General features: G+C 33.6%; 1 protein-coding gene across 3 annotated transcripts; it reads left to right on the forward strand.

Annotated features, from left to right (window-relative positions):
- The first annotated feature begins 256 nt into the window (after positions 1-256).
- Positions 257-13465, forward strand: LOC141587141 (serine decarboxylase-like). Of its 3 annotated transcripts, XM_074408575.1 has the most exons (6): positions 257-361; positions 526-809; positions 2869-3097; positions 3743-3936; positions 12005-12145; positions 12690-13465. In XM_074408575.1, exons 2-6 carry the CDS (start codon positions 533-535, stop codon positions 12800-12802), a joined length of 954 nt encoding a protein of 317 aa, XP_074264676.1. In that variant the 5' UTR covers positions 257-361; positions 526-532; the 3' UTR covers positions 12803-13465. The 3 variants fall into 3 exon arrangements, with proteins under 3 accessions (XP_074264676.1, XP_074264677.1, XP_074264678.1); XM_074408576.1 differs by lacking the exon at positions 12005-12145; XM_074408577.1 differs by lacking the exons at positions 12005-12145; positions 12690-13465 and adding an exon at positions 10170-11713.
- Positions 13466-18238: the final 4773 nt, after the last annotated feature.

An 18238-nucleotide genomic window follows, 5' to 3' on the forward strand; every position in this document is an offset into this window, starting at 1 on the left:
AATCTGAAAACCTGCAAGGGTGAAGTTTAATGGTTAAAAATTGGTTGAAACTCTAAGAATTTTAGGTTCAAGTCTCATCAAGAGTTATCTTATGTAAGTAAAATGATCTAGGTTAATGTCTTCTACACTTAGAACATGTCACCCTCTTAAAAAGGGTAATTGACCTAATGTAGGTGTTTAATTAGCTGTTGGGGGTTTCTTGTCATCCAACAAAAATAACGAACTAGGAAATAATTGAGACTTCGCCACTGACAATGACCAGATGTGGGTCCACTCGTGTAAGTGGAATTCTACAAGTATATACTCCGCAGTAGTTTTGTACAAGTTTGTTCCAAACCAATTTTACATCTCGCCGTAATTGGTATGTATCTTGGCCTTCTCTCTATTTGTATCTTCTCCCAATTTCTAGGATGAGCTCTTCATTATTGTTTAACTACGTACTTATACTTTTACTCCTTCTGCCTTATTAATCTCCACTGTTATCATTTCTTTTTGTAAATTTTGATTCTTGCTTGTAATATTCAGCAAGACAATGGTTGGAACAACACTTACAGTAGGATTGCCCTTCGACAAGAGCCAAGATACCGCAAAAAAGATTAACTTCTGCGAAAATCGAGACGGTACGAAAGGCATTGGCATACAATCTAAAAAGGATAAGGGAATTGTCAGGCGCGGGGATGTGGAATTCCCGTGCCATGAGATAATTGAACCTGAACTCGATCCTGAAGCTAATGCCGATAAGGAGGATTATATAACCTCTGTCTTGTCCACATTCGAAAAATCTCTTCAGAGGACTAAACAAAATCTAGGTAAGAATGTTTATACGTCTTCTTTAATGTTTCCCATTTTTACCATATCTTAAGAATAAAATGTCATCATAGAGTGATTAAAAAAATTCCTCCCGGGGCCATTCATTTATGTTGCTGCAATATCACTAACTATGATCACAAAAGTTTCACGGCGATATATATGTAACATAATTTAAAATATTTTTAAAAATAATTTGTGTGTAACATGAAATGTCCAACATTACTAAAGTATTCCTAAGTGTCTCTGAATAGTTTTAATCTCAAATAAGTGGTCTTACCTTGAAAAAATGAATAAATTTATTCTACTAAGCTGATCTGATATTAATAGACCCAATTGGTCTCCCTTGTGACGGGTCACCATTTGTGGCGGATATTTTGTGAGATAAAATGGTAACAAAATGGGTTAGTGGAGAAAGGGGACTACATGAATAGTGTTGCAGAGAGAGAAAAAGTGGGTACTTTGTGAGGTAAAATGGTATCCGTCACTCCAAAGTGACGGATATGTCATGTCTACAATGAGAATTTGTGTAATAGACCTGGCAGATAGGCAAAATTGTTCTGACCAGAATAACCTGACGCGTACCCAACCCGATACCCGAACTCTAAACTCGAGCTTGACCCAACCTCAAATTGACCTGACCCACCCGAATGTGTTTATTGTTGTAAATTGAGTATTATCCATAAAACCTGATAATAGTTGACCCGAAAATGACCCAAACCCGAAATAATCTGACCTGACCCGAACCCGAAGTCTTCAAACCCGAACTGTCCCGACCCGGTTGATCCATTTGCCATGTCTAGATATTAATCTAAGAAAACAATTTTTTACTCTAAACCCGCTAATTATCAAACACTTAAACGAAAACTGCTAATTGAAATATACTCTCTCGGCCTCAGTCATTTAATTTGAAATAGTCCCTCCGTCACAATTATTTGTTTACCTTTGATTTTGGCACAAATATCAATGAAAGAAAAGGAGACCCGTTATAAGATGACAAGTTGTCAAATTGAGTGCGGAGGATCAAATTGGCCATCAATGGCAAATCCTAATAGAGAAAGACACCCAAAATGGAATAGGTAAACAAATGACCGGGATGGAGGGACTAATAGTCATACATAGGGGTGAACAAATTTAGGTCCAGACCGGACCATTTGGTCTGGACCAAACCCGGACAGAATTATTTTGGTCCAGTCCTCGGTCCCTCGCTTTTTCAAGGTTTGGTCTTGATCCGTCCGCTCAAGACCGGTTAATTTAGGTCCGGACCGAATGAACCAAATTTCATGTTTTTAATGACGAAACATTAAAATATTATGAATCAAATTAAAATTTTATCTTCAAAAGACATTATAAATTATTGTCAATGATTTTCATAAAAAGAGTCGTCTTATTATTTAAATGCATTTTATTTAACAGAATTAAAATGTAATTATCGTATACGAAATAGTGAAAAAACTAATTTTAGGTCCATTTCGGTCCAAGACTGGACCGGGCCAAATATTTCAGATTTGGTCCGGTCCAAGACCGAAAGTTTTAGGTCCGGTCTTTGGTCCACTAAATTTTTATTTTCGGTCTTCGATCTGTCCGATTTGGTCCGATTCTCAGCCCTAGACTCAAACATATCAATCCAATATGTCATTTCTAATCAGCTTGAACAATCTATTTATGCTAATAATAATCTGTTTTGTACTCCATTCATTCAACTCCAAATACAGCATCTTATATTTTGACATTATTCATGTTCGAAGAGAATATTCGATATTCCTTATAATATATAAGAAAAATTATATTTATCTGAGATCTTGTTTAATTCGTTTTTATAAGTGCAATTACAATATCAAATTTTAATATTTTTTTATAACGTAAAATTGAAGATATTTAAGTTACAAATCTTGCATTGACAAGTGTATAATGAGGCCATGTTGTATTTGGAGTTGAATATAACGAGTACTAAACAAGACCTTACTCCTATTTTAAATGGTGGGGAATTGAACTATTGAGGTGTAAATTTAGGACTTTTATAAGCCTTGACGTTTCCAAAGCATCGTCTTATTATCACAGGATATGCGTTGAGATTAGATTTTGATTATAGTGCTCTGGGCCAATTGCCAAATCAAGTAATCAACAACTTTGGTGATCCATTTATTGAGCCCAACTTTAATGGCCAATCGAGGAAATTCGAGTTGGGTGTTTTAGATTGGTTTGCACGACTTTGGGAGATCGAGAAGGAGTACTGGGGATATGTCACTAATGGTAGCTCCGAAGGCAACCTCCATGGCATCCTCTTAGGGTAATAATTATACATTATACATAACTATATGCTTATTGGAAAATTTGTTAGGGGTGAGATTACTTATCAAAGTCTTAAGACTCTGCTACATCAGCTTTTTATTAACTTTTATTATTTTTATATTGCTCGGACTCATCTCAGACTTTATACATGATCAGTTAGACTCATTTCAGACTCTACTTTTCCATTTCACTTCTTTTTACAAACTTAAAAAAAAAAGAAATGACACATGAGATCTACTCATTGGATAATTTCCTTTGAAAGTGGAGTCAAGACTCACCCAAAGTCTTATGTTGAGTCTTGGATTTCCAAGACTCAACTTAAAACTTTGTTAAGACTTAAAGTAGATTAATCCAAGACTCGACTTAAAACTTTGTTAAGACTTAAGTGGATTATTGATAGTTTTGAGTGAATCTTGTTTTAAGACTTATCAAAGTTTTGTCTCAAAACTAACAATAATCTTACCATTAAAATTAAATAAATAGCTTAAATAATGCAAAAGTTTAAACAAACAGGTATACTAAAGAAATATTTTTGTTTATATATAGTAATAATTCATTTGATTTGTGAACACTACCGTTGTTTACTCTTTTTACTAGAGATTGCGTCATGTTAAATTTTTATATCATTATTAATTTATTCTAGGAGGGAGTTGTTTCCAGAGGGGATATTTTACACCTCAAGAGATTCACATTTTTCCGTTTTCAAAGCGGCACGAATGTACAGAATGGAGTGTGTCACAATTGATACACATATATCTGGGCAAATTGATTGTGCTAATTTTAAAGCTAAACTACTCCAGAATGCAGATAAACCAGCCATTGTCAATGTCACGATAGGTAAATCCTTCTATTATTATATTGTACTCCTATACTCTTATGTTTATTCTATTTACAGTGTTACATAATCCTAGATTTATATTATTATTGGTGAGCAATGGATATTGTCTTATTTGGCGTTTTTTCAAGACATGCAATAGTTAAAACCTTTTAAAAATGTAAAATGAGATAGCGTCACCGAGTGTACTCAAATTGAGCGCCACCGGATGTATTACTGTAAATTATTTACGTATTTTCATTTTCCTCCATTAAAATTTTAATTTCACACTAATTAATTGAAAAGGGTAGTTTGGAAACTTTAAATTACATAATTTATTAAAATTATAGATAATTGAAAGAAAAATAGTTGAATTGTTCCTACCATTTTGCCTCTTTTTGAGGAAAGGAGTTGCCCATTAGAACAAAAAAGATACACAGTTGAGTTTGCAACTACATACGTTTTACAAATAACAGTTTGTAAAGCGGTTACAATTCGGCATCAAACTCAATCATCATTCCCGATCAATTCACCATTAAGTATTTTAGGCTATGTACCAAGAGTATGTATATATGAGGTTCCACTTATTGGGTCATAACTTGCATGATATCAAACACAATTACAAAGGTAGAAGATGCGGCTGATTGTAAATGAATTAGGAAGGTTGCAGCATAGAATTGCAAATTTGCAAGTGAATATCACAACTTTGATATGTTGACAAGATAAATAGACGTAAATACTTAATTCAATTTTGTTTAGTTTTGAGATTATTGATGATTAAATTGCTCAATTAACAAATGAAATTTACGTAAAAAACTAGTTTTATGCCCGTGCAGAAAATGCGCGGTTTTAAGATTATAATATACGAAATATGTTATATTAATTAATACAAATATAATTAGACGTAATACAGTTAATACACATACGTGTTCCATATTAGATAATTTCAAATTTCAATAGTTAGGTAAAAGCGTATCGGATAATAATGTTAGTGACATAGGATAATAATAATAATAATAACTTTTCAGTAGTTATTGCATGAGACGATCGCACACCGTAAGACAGTCCCATTGATAAATAGCTACAAATATTGACCGTCTTACTACCCTTTCTTATTCTATAACTAGTTTTGTGACCCGTGAAATTCACGGGTTGTTCTGTTTCTAGTGTAATACTTTAGTGATTTAATACAATAACATACTACGATCACAATTTACGGTTTTCATGTTTTAAGGGTTGTATAAATTCAATTAGTCTTTTATACAACAATTTATCAGAAATTAAAATTTCATACATTAGATATACTAAGATACCCCTATCAAAACTAAAGTAACTTAATGCAAGCTAAAATGAATTAATAATATAAGTATTCATATAATCAAATTAAACAAAACTATATTATCAAACAAAGATCCCCAAAAATAGAGCACCCTCACAAATTAGATATCAAAATTTCATCAACAATTCTGAAAATAACATAAAACACACAATTAAAAATGTTATGACAAAACTAACATTTCATACCCCCATAAAATTGAAGCTAATACAATAATAAATTGCGGAACTAAAAATTTTAAAGCAGCAACAACTTGAACAACAATTGGATCATTATTGCCGAATACTTCACCTATTAAACAATACTCCGTATTATACAAAAAATGTTATGTCATCCCCTCAAATTTTCCACCTTTTTGTGATATTTCAAAATATATATAATAAATGCTCAAAAAATTATTAATCATCCACGGTTACACGTTGATGTCACCAATCTTTAGTTAGTATGTAAAATATAGTTGTTTAAGCAATCTTAGTATTTCACTTCTTCATATAATCTTCTTTCTTCAATAAATCATACCTATTAAAAAAAAGTAATACAATAATAGTGGAATTTGTTTTATGCAATATTATCGTTATTAAGTTAGTTTCACCTTAAGTAATGAAAAAAAGAGGGGATGATAATCAAATCGTAGAGATGTAAGTATATTTACCTTGGAAGAGTTTAACACAATAAATAATCTTGATACCTAAATGAGAACAAAACAAACACATGCGCGAAATTGAAAATGTGAGGAACACTTCATAACCCAATGAAACTTCCAATAAAAAAATAAAAAAAATTAGTTAATAATATCGGTGACACATACTATTCTACTAACGATAGAGATAAGAAATTTTCTGCTTACCAATTTTGCCTTACATAAAAAATATATAAACAATTGAGGATGCGTTTTATGGCTATTAAATATTATTTTTTCATTATTAACAAATTTAATATAGGTGTAAATAAAGATCAAGTTCATGACTTTTGAGCATCCATTTTTCATTATTATGAAGTTTAATATAAACATAAATATGGGAAAATGAGAAATGGTATGTAAAAGGTTTGCATCAATAATAATAATAATAATAATAATAATAATAATAATAATAATAATAATAATAAAATTATTATTATTATTATTATTATTATTATTATTATTATTATTATTATTATTATTATTATTATTATTATTATTATTATTATTATTATTATTATTATTATATTTTTTTCATGTAAACTCCACTTTGCATGAAAGTCATTTAAAAAGTTATCTTGTATATGTAATTAAAATATGACATATTGATGATGATAGATATTTTGGTTTTCCTTTTAATTATATTTATAAATTTGTAGATATTCGTAGCTTTATAATCCAAATTATTAGATTTTTTTATTTACTACATATCAGACCTTTTAGCTACTATCTTTATGGTCAAGGAGGAGTTAGATGAACAAATTGAATGATTTAAATGATGAGAGTAAATTCTTAATTTATTTTTATAATTTAAATCATGATCTTATGGTTTCCACACAAAAATAAATTTTACTAAACCTTATAATGAGCTTTAATAAATTTATTAAAGTAGCCTTAATATTAACAATATAAATTAATAGAATTTAATTATGATAATCCTACATGGCAAAAAATTAAATGTATTAAGCTTCCTTTTAACTATATAGTTAAAATATGACATATTGGTGATGATGATAGATATTTTGGTTTTCTTTTTAATTATATTTATAAATTTGTAGATATTAGTAGCTTTATAATCCAAATTATTAGATTTTTTATTTACTATATAAGACCTTTTAGCTACTATATTTATGGTTAAGGAGGAGTTAGATGAACAAATTGAATGATTTAAATGATGAGAGTAAATTCTTAATTTATTTTTATAATTTAAATCATGATCTTATGGTTTCCACAAAAAATAAATATTACTAAACCTTATAATGAGCTTTAATAAATTTATTAAAGTAGCCTTAATATTAACAACATAAATTAATAGAATTTAATTATGATAATCCTACATGGCAAAAAAATTAAATGTATTAAGCTGCCTTTTAACTATATAGTTAAAATATGACATATTGATGATGATGATGATAGATATTTTGGTTTTCTTTTTAATTATATTTATAAATTTGTAGATATTAGTAGCTTTATAATCCAAATTATTAGATTTTTTATTTATTATATAAGATCTTTTAGCTACTATATTTATGGTTAAGGAGGAGTTAGATGAACAAATTGAATGATTTAAATGATGAAACTAAATTCTTAATTTATTTTTATAATTTAAATCATGATCTTATGGTTTCCACATAAAAAAATATTACTAAACCTTATAATGAATTTTAATAAATTTATTAAAGTAGCCTTAATATTAACAATATAAATTAATAGAATTTAATTATGATAATACTACATGGCAAAAAATTAAATGTATTAAGTTGCCTTTTAACTATATAGTATAGATTATATAGATTTATAGATGTGGCATTCGTAATGCACACGTGGCTTTTTTTTCGCCTATGTGGCTTTGTCTACGTGGCCTTTTAAGGTTACCCTTTTAATATAGTTTTATAGATTTGTGTTTTGATAAACCCATCTTAATGTTAAGATTCAATAACAAAATATGAGCCCAAATCAAAACAAAACTAGATGAACCAAAAACAACACATCAAACTAACCCATTATTCCATTAAGACTCCAATATGACTCCAAGTCCCCAACCTCTTCTATTCTCCTAATACTAACTAACCCTATACTTCCGCCTCCTACACTAACATAACCCCTCTCTCTCTCTCTCTCCGAAACATTAATACCTCATCTAGTCATCTCCCTCATATCACTTCCTCATATCACTCTCTCCTGGTATTTTTGTATAAAAATTAAAAGCCACCACCATTGATAAGTGATAACGCGGTACAATAATTTCATGTCTTTCGATCATTAGCCATTTTATAACGGTTAATTTTCATTTACATCTTTCAATTTAATATAAAGTTTTGCATACCTTTTTTTTAGAATATACCCTTCTTATTTTTCTTCTAGATTATTTTTAGTTATTTTATTATATATCCATCTCCTTATTTGCTAAAAAAATTATTTTTGTTTTTCTCCTCTTTAATTTTGTAGGTCATTTTCTTTTATTAGCATTCAAGGCATCCCTAATTTTTTTTCCTCAAATATTCTTGTTAATCGTAGTGAGTTTGTTTAAACGACTTTTCATTCTTTTTTAATTATTAATTTTTTTAAAAATGTTTTAAACTAAGTATTATTTTAATTATTTGTCAGAATTAATTTCCAAAAAATTTACTTGTTTATAATTATTTTGGGTCTTATTATTTGATGTCGTCTTCTATTTTTTTTAGAATATATTTGTTGCGATTTTTACGTATCTACAATTTTCCCATTTTTTTCCCAATAGTTTCAATATTTGTAGTCTTTTTCTTATTTTTTTTGTAATTTATTATTTTTTAATATTTTGAATTATTTTGTATTGTATTGATTACTGTAAGTTTTCATAGTTGATGAGATCCTAAATTGTGGAGAGAGAGTAATTAATTCCCCCAAATTTCGTAGTGGCCCACCACTGCTGAATATAAGGAACCAATAGGAATCAAAAGAAAAACCTAACTTTTATACTAGGTAGATTGATAAAGAAAAGATCTATTTTAGTTTAGTTACAATTTTAATTTAGTTGAATAAATATTAGTTTACGTTACCGCCCTTTAGACTTTGTCGCAAAATCAAAAACCAATCTTTTAATTTATAATATTTCTCTTTTTTTAATTAAGGTGGCGCCGAGATTCAGCGCCACTCGGTGGCGCTCTATCGCCATCCTTTAAAAATTAACATGAAAATTGCGCGCATTTGACTTTTCACGGTCTACGAGACAACACTTTTACCGCATTTTTCTTCATTTATATATTTTATTTTTGTGTCGAAATTATAATTATCCGAAACCTCTTTTTATAACAAACGTAAATATGTAAATTTTACGTATAAATTTTAAAAATTTGATTAAATATAATTGATGTGATAAGGTTGACTTTAAAAAGTGAGTGGGTAATTTGGATTGAATTGGAGGAAGTATTATATATACCGACTCTATCTTTGGGAAAAACTAATTGTTAATATTTGCGTTGATATTGGTTTATAATCAAATTAAACTAGGTTAATAAATTTGGAATGGCGGTGAAAAAGTGGATTATATATTTTTTTTATACAAAATGTAGAATAATATACTCTCTCCAATCCTCTATATTCTTCCCTATTTCCTTAAACGGATTATTCAGATTTTTTTTCCCTTTATAGTTTTGGTAACTTTTACTCTTATTTTATTCATCACTCTATCCTATCACCAAACTCACCCAACTCTTTTACTCCTATTTTATTCCTTTCTTTAATGTTTGTGGCACACAATTCATTATTTAACTCCTAATTATCCACCCCTCTCTTTTATCACCAAACCACACACAACTCTTTTACTCTTATTTTATTTCTAATTACTATTACCCTCTTCAATCCCTCAACCCCACATATGTCCTTTATCAATATAATACTCCCTTTCTTAATCCTTGTGCTCACTTCAAAGAGGAAGAATATAGAGGATTGAAGGGTATAAGAAATTACAAATTCTCAAGTAAGACTATTCTTTGTAGTAGCTAATGCATGCGTTAAGTTTATCAGCTAGTCATGCTTGTGACGGGCTAATCCCGTCACAAGCTTGTGACCTCTCACAAAAAGGGGAGAGGAGACAAGGTGGGGCACCCCCCATGTACTTCCCACTCACCTCTTAATGGGCATTTTGTGAGAAGAAACGGTATTCGTCACAAGTTTGTGACGGATATCGTCGTCACAAATGAGAATTTGTGTATGTTTATGGCTATCATTACAATAGGATTGATTTTTTAGCTACGCTGCAGTGTACCTTTTGATACTGTTAGGGTGCAAATCGATGTCTCATTTCAATGGTGTAAAGATGAAAGAAGATCTTAGTAAGTGTCCACAAATATTAACAGTATGAGGCCGGCCTTTCGGGACAAGCGTACGAGTAAATCTGCGAGGGATTGGCCAAAGCGGATAATATCATAATATTATGAACAGTGGACACCGATGCAACAAAAGCCAAACACAAAAAGTATCCAAGATTCCACGCTTGCGCACAACAAATACATTATATAAAAAAACCTAAGTGTTGTGAAATAAAGAGAGAAGAGAATTGTAGAGAGAATTAGAGATAAAGTAAGGGAGACAAAACTGTATTTTTATTCCATTATAAAGGGTATATATATATATATGTACAATACAATGGGAGAGAGTTTCCATAAGAATATATTCTAGAGTATTCTAAAATATGGACATCCATATAATAATATTTCATAACACTCCTCATTGGATGTCCATTACTGAATAAGATGCCTCGTTAAAAACCTTACTAGAAAAACCCTATGAGAAAAACGCTAGAAAGCAAAAGAGTACAATAATTTTCAAACACGCATAATAATAACTGCCTCGTTAAAACCTTTCCATGGAAAACCCAGTTGGACAAAACCATGGATAAGGAAAAAGAGTACATCATGTGTTTACTCCCTCTAATGATTACATAGCTTGATGTATCTTAAAATGATCCATGCTTTGACATTGCTTCTTGATGATCGTTGAAATTGTACCCATTGTGATTGATAAACTTGAATCCTCACTCAATAGTAATTCTTGACAACTTCAATATCATATTCTTTCGGAGCTGACAATATGGATATAATCATTTCATAATAATTCTTGGATCTTTATTTCAAATAATACCTCCATAGTTATGATAAAATTTCTCCTCAATATATGACATAACATTATATGTCGAAAATAATTGTCATCTCAACAATAATGACGTTCATGACTATAGCGTAATAATGCGCTTATAGCAGTGCTACCTCGTTAAAAACCTTGCTAGGAAAAAAACCCGTTGGGATAAAAAACCTAGTCAAAGGGAAAAAGAGTGTAGCCATCATTCCTTAATTCCTTGTCTTAAAGAGATTCATTCCGATAATTATTGAATAATCATCCAATACCTTTGAGCGATTTTCTTTGCTAACCACATATATATGGATTGACATTTTCATTGTAGATTTTCACTACATTATTCTAATCGTTATGGTACTTCTGGACCATAAACTAATTTCACATGTTTAGCAAAAAAACTCATTCAAATGTATAATTCCAGTATGCTCAAACTTCAATTGAGACAATACCTTTTCAAATGAAGTCTATAGGAGTTTTGGTGTTCCATTTTGGAACTAATCACGATATCTTTCAATTGTATTGTAGAGGTTTATATATTTTATCAAGAGTTTTCAATAACTCAATTGATCAACCATTAACAGTTGATGATCATTTATAAGAGGCTCCTACAGAGAGTTATCCTCAAAGGAGTAGATCATAATATATTCCTCCTTCCAACATTATCCATTCAAAATTATATTATGAAACATGTGCATGCATATGATATGAAACTAAGTTCTAAATAACATATTCTAACAAAGATGCAATAATAATAATGTATATATTAATAATAAGATGCAATGATGAACTTACTCTCTATATACATATGATGATGACTCAAAATGCAAAGTGTACAATTTTCTTTTCCAATATTCATAATTCGGATTGACTTCAAGTCAATAGTTGGACTTCTGGTCCATGAGCTCATTTATTCATTGATCCGTACTCAAATAAGCTAACGATTGATCTCAAACTCAATTAGGAACTACAATGAAAGGAGCAATAGACGACGTTGATCTAGTGATAAAAACTCTTGAAGAATGTGGTTTCCAACAAGATAGATTCTATATTCACGTTGACGGAGCCTTGTATGGATTTATCTTTGCCATTACTCAAAGGAGTGGTAAGGAAATTCTTGTTCATTCCTAAATTTCTTTGATCACTTTATTTCACTAACTTATATTCATACTAGAACTAGGAACCACCAAGTTAATTGAACCCGGTTCAAGTCCAGATTCTTTCAGAATAGGTGTAATATATTTCATTTAGGGTACGGTTCAATTTGGGTTAGAAGTTTCCCTAGTTATATGAGTTAAATGCGTCTATGTTGAATAAAATTAAAGTATTAGGGTCAATATAATGGTCACGAAAACTCATACTTCCACCTCTTATGCTAAATTGATGCCCGTATAATTTTTTCGTTTTATAATTATCCATGAAGTTGTTCTAAATGTTCGATTGTTTGTAAATTTAAAAATTTTCACATTTGATACGTAGGCATTTTCATTCTGTTTGCGGTTTGGTGCAAGTGAGATCGCGTACCAAATTATTATCGCTTTATTTTTCTTGGGTTTGTAATTTGAAAACATTATGATCGCGTTGTGTACTCGTTTCGCCAGGTAAATAGTCAATTTATATATCATTGTTATATTATTTACTAAAAACAGGCTCCAAAAATCACATTCAAGAAACCAATTGGAAGCATTTCAGTATCAGGCCACAAATATATAGGGTGTCCAATGCCCTGTGGAATTCAAATGACAAGGATAGAGCACATTAAAGTTCTATCAAGGGAGGTAGAGTACATAGCGACACGTGATGCAACGATCACGTGTAGTAGAAGCGGGCACACCCCTATTTTCTTGTGGTATGCGCTTGCCCGAAAAGGCTACAATGGATTGAAACAGGACTTTGAGAAATGCTTAAGCAATGCTAAGTACCTGAAAGGGTTGCTTAAGGAGGGCGGGTGAGTGTGATGCTTAATGAACCGAGCAAAGATTGTGGTGTTTGAGCATCCTCGAGACGATGACTTAATTCGTAGATGGCAACTGTCTTGTGAAGGAGGTATAGCTCACGTCGTAGTAATGCCTAGTGACACAACTGACAAGTTATACGCTTTTTCTCAAGATTTAATGGCGAGTTGGACAGGTCGGTTCAGAAATGGGGTAAACAAACCTATATGTGTTGCGAGTTATATGGGAAACCGTAATTGTGTTTGTGCTAAGCACAAGGACAACTGAGAATTAATGTCTGATTTCAAAATAAAATGTCCAAATTCATGGTAATTCATCGATTAATGGTCAATTTATTGCTTTGTATGTTGAAACTCTGGTTAATTGGTTATGTAACATTTCATTTGTGTGCTGGTATGCACCCCAGATAATAAAAGAAGATGTGATTTTATCATTTTAGAAGCTATAGCATATTTTTTTTATCTTTTCTACTAATGTTGCGTCAATCAATTTAGCCTGAAAATTTTATGATCCTGTAATCTATCTCCAACGAATTGCCACCATCTCGCTCTTTCCCGACCCGGATTTTTTTTTTTGACAACAATAAACCATCATATTAAAACAGAAAGCACAATACAAGAAACGGTTAGCCTATTGCAAGGCTTACAGACCATAAACTGCGAAGGACAAACAAAGTACGGATCTGAAAGACAGAGTTCCGTACAGTAATTGGTACTGGCAGTAAGTTTGCCAGAACGGAGGATAGTTTTCGACATGTAACTTGGAAGCTAACGGTGCTGTAATCCATGCTATGAGCATAATGCATAGCCAAAAGGAGGCCTCTTGCAGACGCGTCAATTGAGGTTGCAGCACGTATTTTGTGTGAGAATAAACGGCCCAAAGCAGAATCCCAAAAGGAGCAAGTGAAGATTGTTGAAGCACGATGACGTTGTGTAGAAACGGTTATCCAACTACTTCCAGATTGATAGGAAGAAGTACCTGTGATAGCAGTAGGAGAGAAACACAGATCGAATGTAAATATTGTTCCGGAGCTCCCTATCCGGCATGTTATTTGCAGCCAGAATGTTTATTTGGTTGTATACGAAGTACAAAACTATCATCTACAGAGCATTGGATATTTCAAATCTTCCCAATTCTCGTCTAGGATTTTGCCTCCAAAAAATTCCTAGGGTTTCGTCTATCTACTCTTAGTTTTTCCTTCTTCTCGAGGCTCGCTCTCTTGCAATTTCGATCGTTAGTCTAGGGTTCAATTTTGTTTTTGTTGTTTGTTTGTTTTCTTATGCAGGGTCAGATGGATGGTAACACACGGGGTTCAAGATAGGAAGGGAAAGAGCTTGCCATAGCGGATGGGGGAGGAGTGATGCGGGGGTTGAATGAGAGGAGGATACTGAGGAAGGAGAGAAGAAGCACCAATTTTTGTTAATGGGAAAGATATGGACATCAAAGGCCATTAACGTATGAGCAGCGAATGATACAATGATCAAATTGTGGAACCCGTCAAAGCCTATGTTTGGTAATGTCATCGATGCGAAGGAGAAAACGTTTGTCTCCAACTTCAGATTTGACCGTGATAAGGCTAGGGTTTTGGAAGGGCAACCATGGCATTTTGATAAGTACACATGGTATTTCAACGAGCCGAATGCTACAGGTAAACTCACAGATGTTCCTTTGTTTCTTTTCACCATTTAGTCCAGAGTTTATGACCTCCCAATCTCAGGTCGGTCTAGCGTGGCGAATGTGAAGCGTATTGCAGCGAACTTGGGTGAATTCGTTGCAGTTGATATGGGTCCAAATACCGAGCTTGATAGGGCAATTAGGATTCGTATACTTCTTGATGTCCGTCGACCTTTGAAAGCTTTTGTTCCAATAAAAATGAAGGAGAGGCATATTATAAATTTCGATGTCAAGTATAAACGACTTCCTATCTTTTGTTATGGGTGTGGGACTATCGGGCGTGGTGAAAAGGATTGCGATCATGGTCCATATAAAGAGGAAGATCTTTTGATTGGCGAATGGTTGCGGGCCTCGCCATGGAAGATTGTTAAGACGACGGGGAAGGCAAATAGGGATTTGAATGCTGAGTTCGACATGATGAAGAAGAAGGAGGATGTTGAGGCTGATGTTGTGAAAATGATTGAAAAAATTCAAGCAATTGCCATTAATTTGAAGAGTAAGAAGGGGGAGATAGGGGAGGGGGGGGGGGGGGAGTTTTTTACGGCGGGTGGACAGGAGAGTGAGAAGTCTGTTAATGTCGAGAGTGAGGGGAAGGGTGAGGAGGGAGAATCTGCGTTGCAGTTGGAGCAGGGTGTTATTGATGAAGGTGACAAAGAAGCTGGATTTAATGAGGTTGAGGAGCACGGGGGAGGTAGTAATGTTGGGATGAGAGGGGAGAAGATGGTAGGGGGAATTAGGGGAGCGTTATGGCATGGATGTGGATGGGGTGATAAGGGGAGGGAAGATGGGTTTGAATACAAGCGTGTTTAAGAGGAGTAAAGGGACAGTGGGGGGGGGGGGGGAGTTTGAAGAGCAAGAGTTGGAAACAATTAGCGAGTGACTCTCAATATGCTACAATGCCGGACTTGGGGAAGCGGGAGCGTGATGTGGTGGATCTGGGTGAGACAAGAAAGAGATTGAACGTGAAACTAGGCAGGGGCATCCTAATACCTGAGGCGGAGGTTGAGGGTGCTCATTCTTATGGGAGAAAGATATAAATTGTTCTTTTATGTCAGTTTTAGTTCACTATATGGATCTTACTGTTCGAGAGGAAGATAGGGAGTGGAGGGTCATAGGTTTCTGTGGTTAGTCTGCTACTGTTGGACCGACACTTATCTTGGCAACTTCTTCGTATTCTTAGCAGGAAATCAGTCTTACCTTGGGTGTGATTGGGGATTTTAATGAGAATCTTTTCTCCAATGAAATGAAGGGTGGAAGTCGAGCTCAATGGCAGATGAAAATTTTTGAAGCGGCAGTGGATGACTGTGGTCTTCGAGATGTTGCTTGGGAGGCGTATAAATTTACATTTGATAATGGGCAAGATGGGGCAGCAAATAGGCAAAGTATGATTAACCGAGCTATGTGTACGAATTCATGGTTGGACCTCTTTCCGTATGCAAAACTTTTTCATCTTGACCAGGAATGGTCCGATCATGCGCCAATTAAAATTATTCTTGATAGGAGAGAGATGGATGGAGGGAGAATAAGGAGATTTCGGTTCAAACAGTTTTGGGTTGGGGAGGACGGCTATGAAGAGGCGGTAGTTCGGGGGTTGAGAAGGGGGCAGAGGCGGTTAGTGGACTCGTTTAACGAGTGTGCTCGTGAGCTTGGGGCTTGGAAGAAAATAAATATTGACAAAATTAACTGGGCTATTGAAAATAAACGTAAGCTTTTGTCGAGGCTGAATGAGGATGGGAGATCTGAAGAAGAAGTTAAGGCTAGACGGAAAATTATGGTGGAAATTGCTGAATTAAGCCGACAAGAAGATCAATATTGAAGGCAGAGATCGCGAGCTTTGTGATTACGAGGTGGGGATCGTAATATGAAGTTTTTTTCATAGGAAAGCTGGTGAGCGAAAACGAAAAAATTTCGTTGGGAAAATTGATACTGTCGTTTCGTACCAAAAATAAAATACCTAAGTACAACTAACAGAAGTCAGCGGTAAGTAGGGTCGATCTCCACAGGGAGGCGGTGTACTATCTATTTGTCTCTTTATCTGTCTAATGTCACGATGGGGGCTGAATTGATTGTGTTAACTAAACTAAAGACTAAAGCAAGGGAAATAAAAAAAAGAGAAATTAACAGAAGGAAAGGGAGTATGCTAGGAGACGGTCTACCGTGGCAGCTATCAGATCTTAAACTATCGGAAATACTAAGGCGATTAGACTATTGATAAGAAGAGCTATGGTCGTCACCTTTCGGTCCTTAAACCGCCCTAGAGCGTAAACAAACTAACTTTAACTTTCGCCCTCACTGCAATACCCTATTGTAATTAAGCAAGCCTTCCCTTCCAATCTTTCGATCTAGGTCGGGGTTAACTAAATTTATGGTCTCCTGCATGCATTCATTCGACCGGATAACAATTAAATTGCCTAATACAATTCCTATCGCAAGACTAATCTATATAAGTCAGTTAAAACATTGCTACCACGGCTTCCCTAATCCTAACATACTACGGGGAATTAGCTACTCATAATAAAATAAGCAATGACAATAATTAAAGAATAAATAAGCATTAAAAGAGAATAAGGGAAGAAATTACTGAATTAAGTGATCCGGAAAAGAAAGAGCAAAGTAACAGTGTAAAAGTGACAGAGTATTAAGAGTAATTAGAGAGGAGAAGACCCCTAATTATGTCGACCTAACTCCTATTTATAAGAAAATAGGAGTATAATTAAACCTAATGATGGAATTAAAGCAAAAAGCCCAGCCCGTCAGCAAAATCCACTCGATCGAGCAACTAAATCACTCGATCGAGCAAAGGCATAAAAGGAACTGGTCGATCGAAAGGAAAAATAGTCGATCGAGTACTTATTCATCCTAAAACCACTCGATCGAGAAGAAGTGGCTCTCGATCGAGCAAATGGGCTCTCGATCGAATAGAAACAGTTCTCGATCGAGCACTTCTCAGCGCGTAATTCCTGCTTCGCGCACTGAACTTCAAACGGCTGCCATTTCTTCGTTACTTGGTCAAACAGGGTGATTCCGGTGGCGTTGGAAAGCTAAGAGGACAAACTTTGTTCTCCAATTGGAATCACCTGAATATCTGTTGTAGAACTCGAGATATGGCTCTTACAAGCAGGAACTAGCAAATTGAAGCACTCTCTTGGCTCGCCTAACTTCCTTACTCCAATGCGCATCTCAAAATAGTACTTTCCAAGCTCCGACTCAACTCATCTCCTAAATGCATGCTAAATGGACGGTAAAAGGCTTGATTTCACCACTTTATGGTTCATTCCTGCAAATAAGACAAAATACACCAAAGTAGCATATTCGGGGCATTTCGTAGCATAAAACCACGATAAAAGCATAAAGATACGCGCATAAATTAGGCTAAAAGGACTATATAAAATGCACGTATCAAATCTCCCCAAACCAAACCTTTACTCGTCCCCGAGTAAACTAAAATGCAACTAATGGAACGGAAAAAGATAACTCAGAGCCAGCTACAAATGCCCACTTAAGCCAATTTAATGCAAGCAAACTAATACTTATAGCGAAAATCGTCAAATGCAAACGAGTTGTAAGAT

Source organism: Silene latifolia, chromosome 6 (genome assembly GCF_048544455.1).
Source record: "Silene latifolia isolate original U9 population chromosome 6, ASM4854445v1, whole genome shotgun sequence".
NCBI classification, from domain to species: domain Eukaryota; kingdom Viridiplantae; phylum Streptophyta; class Magnoliopsida; order Caryophyllales; family Caryophyllaceae; genus Silene; species Silene latifolia.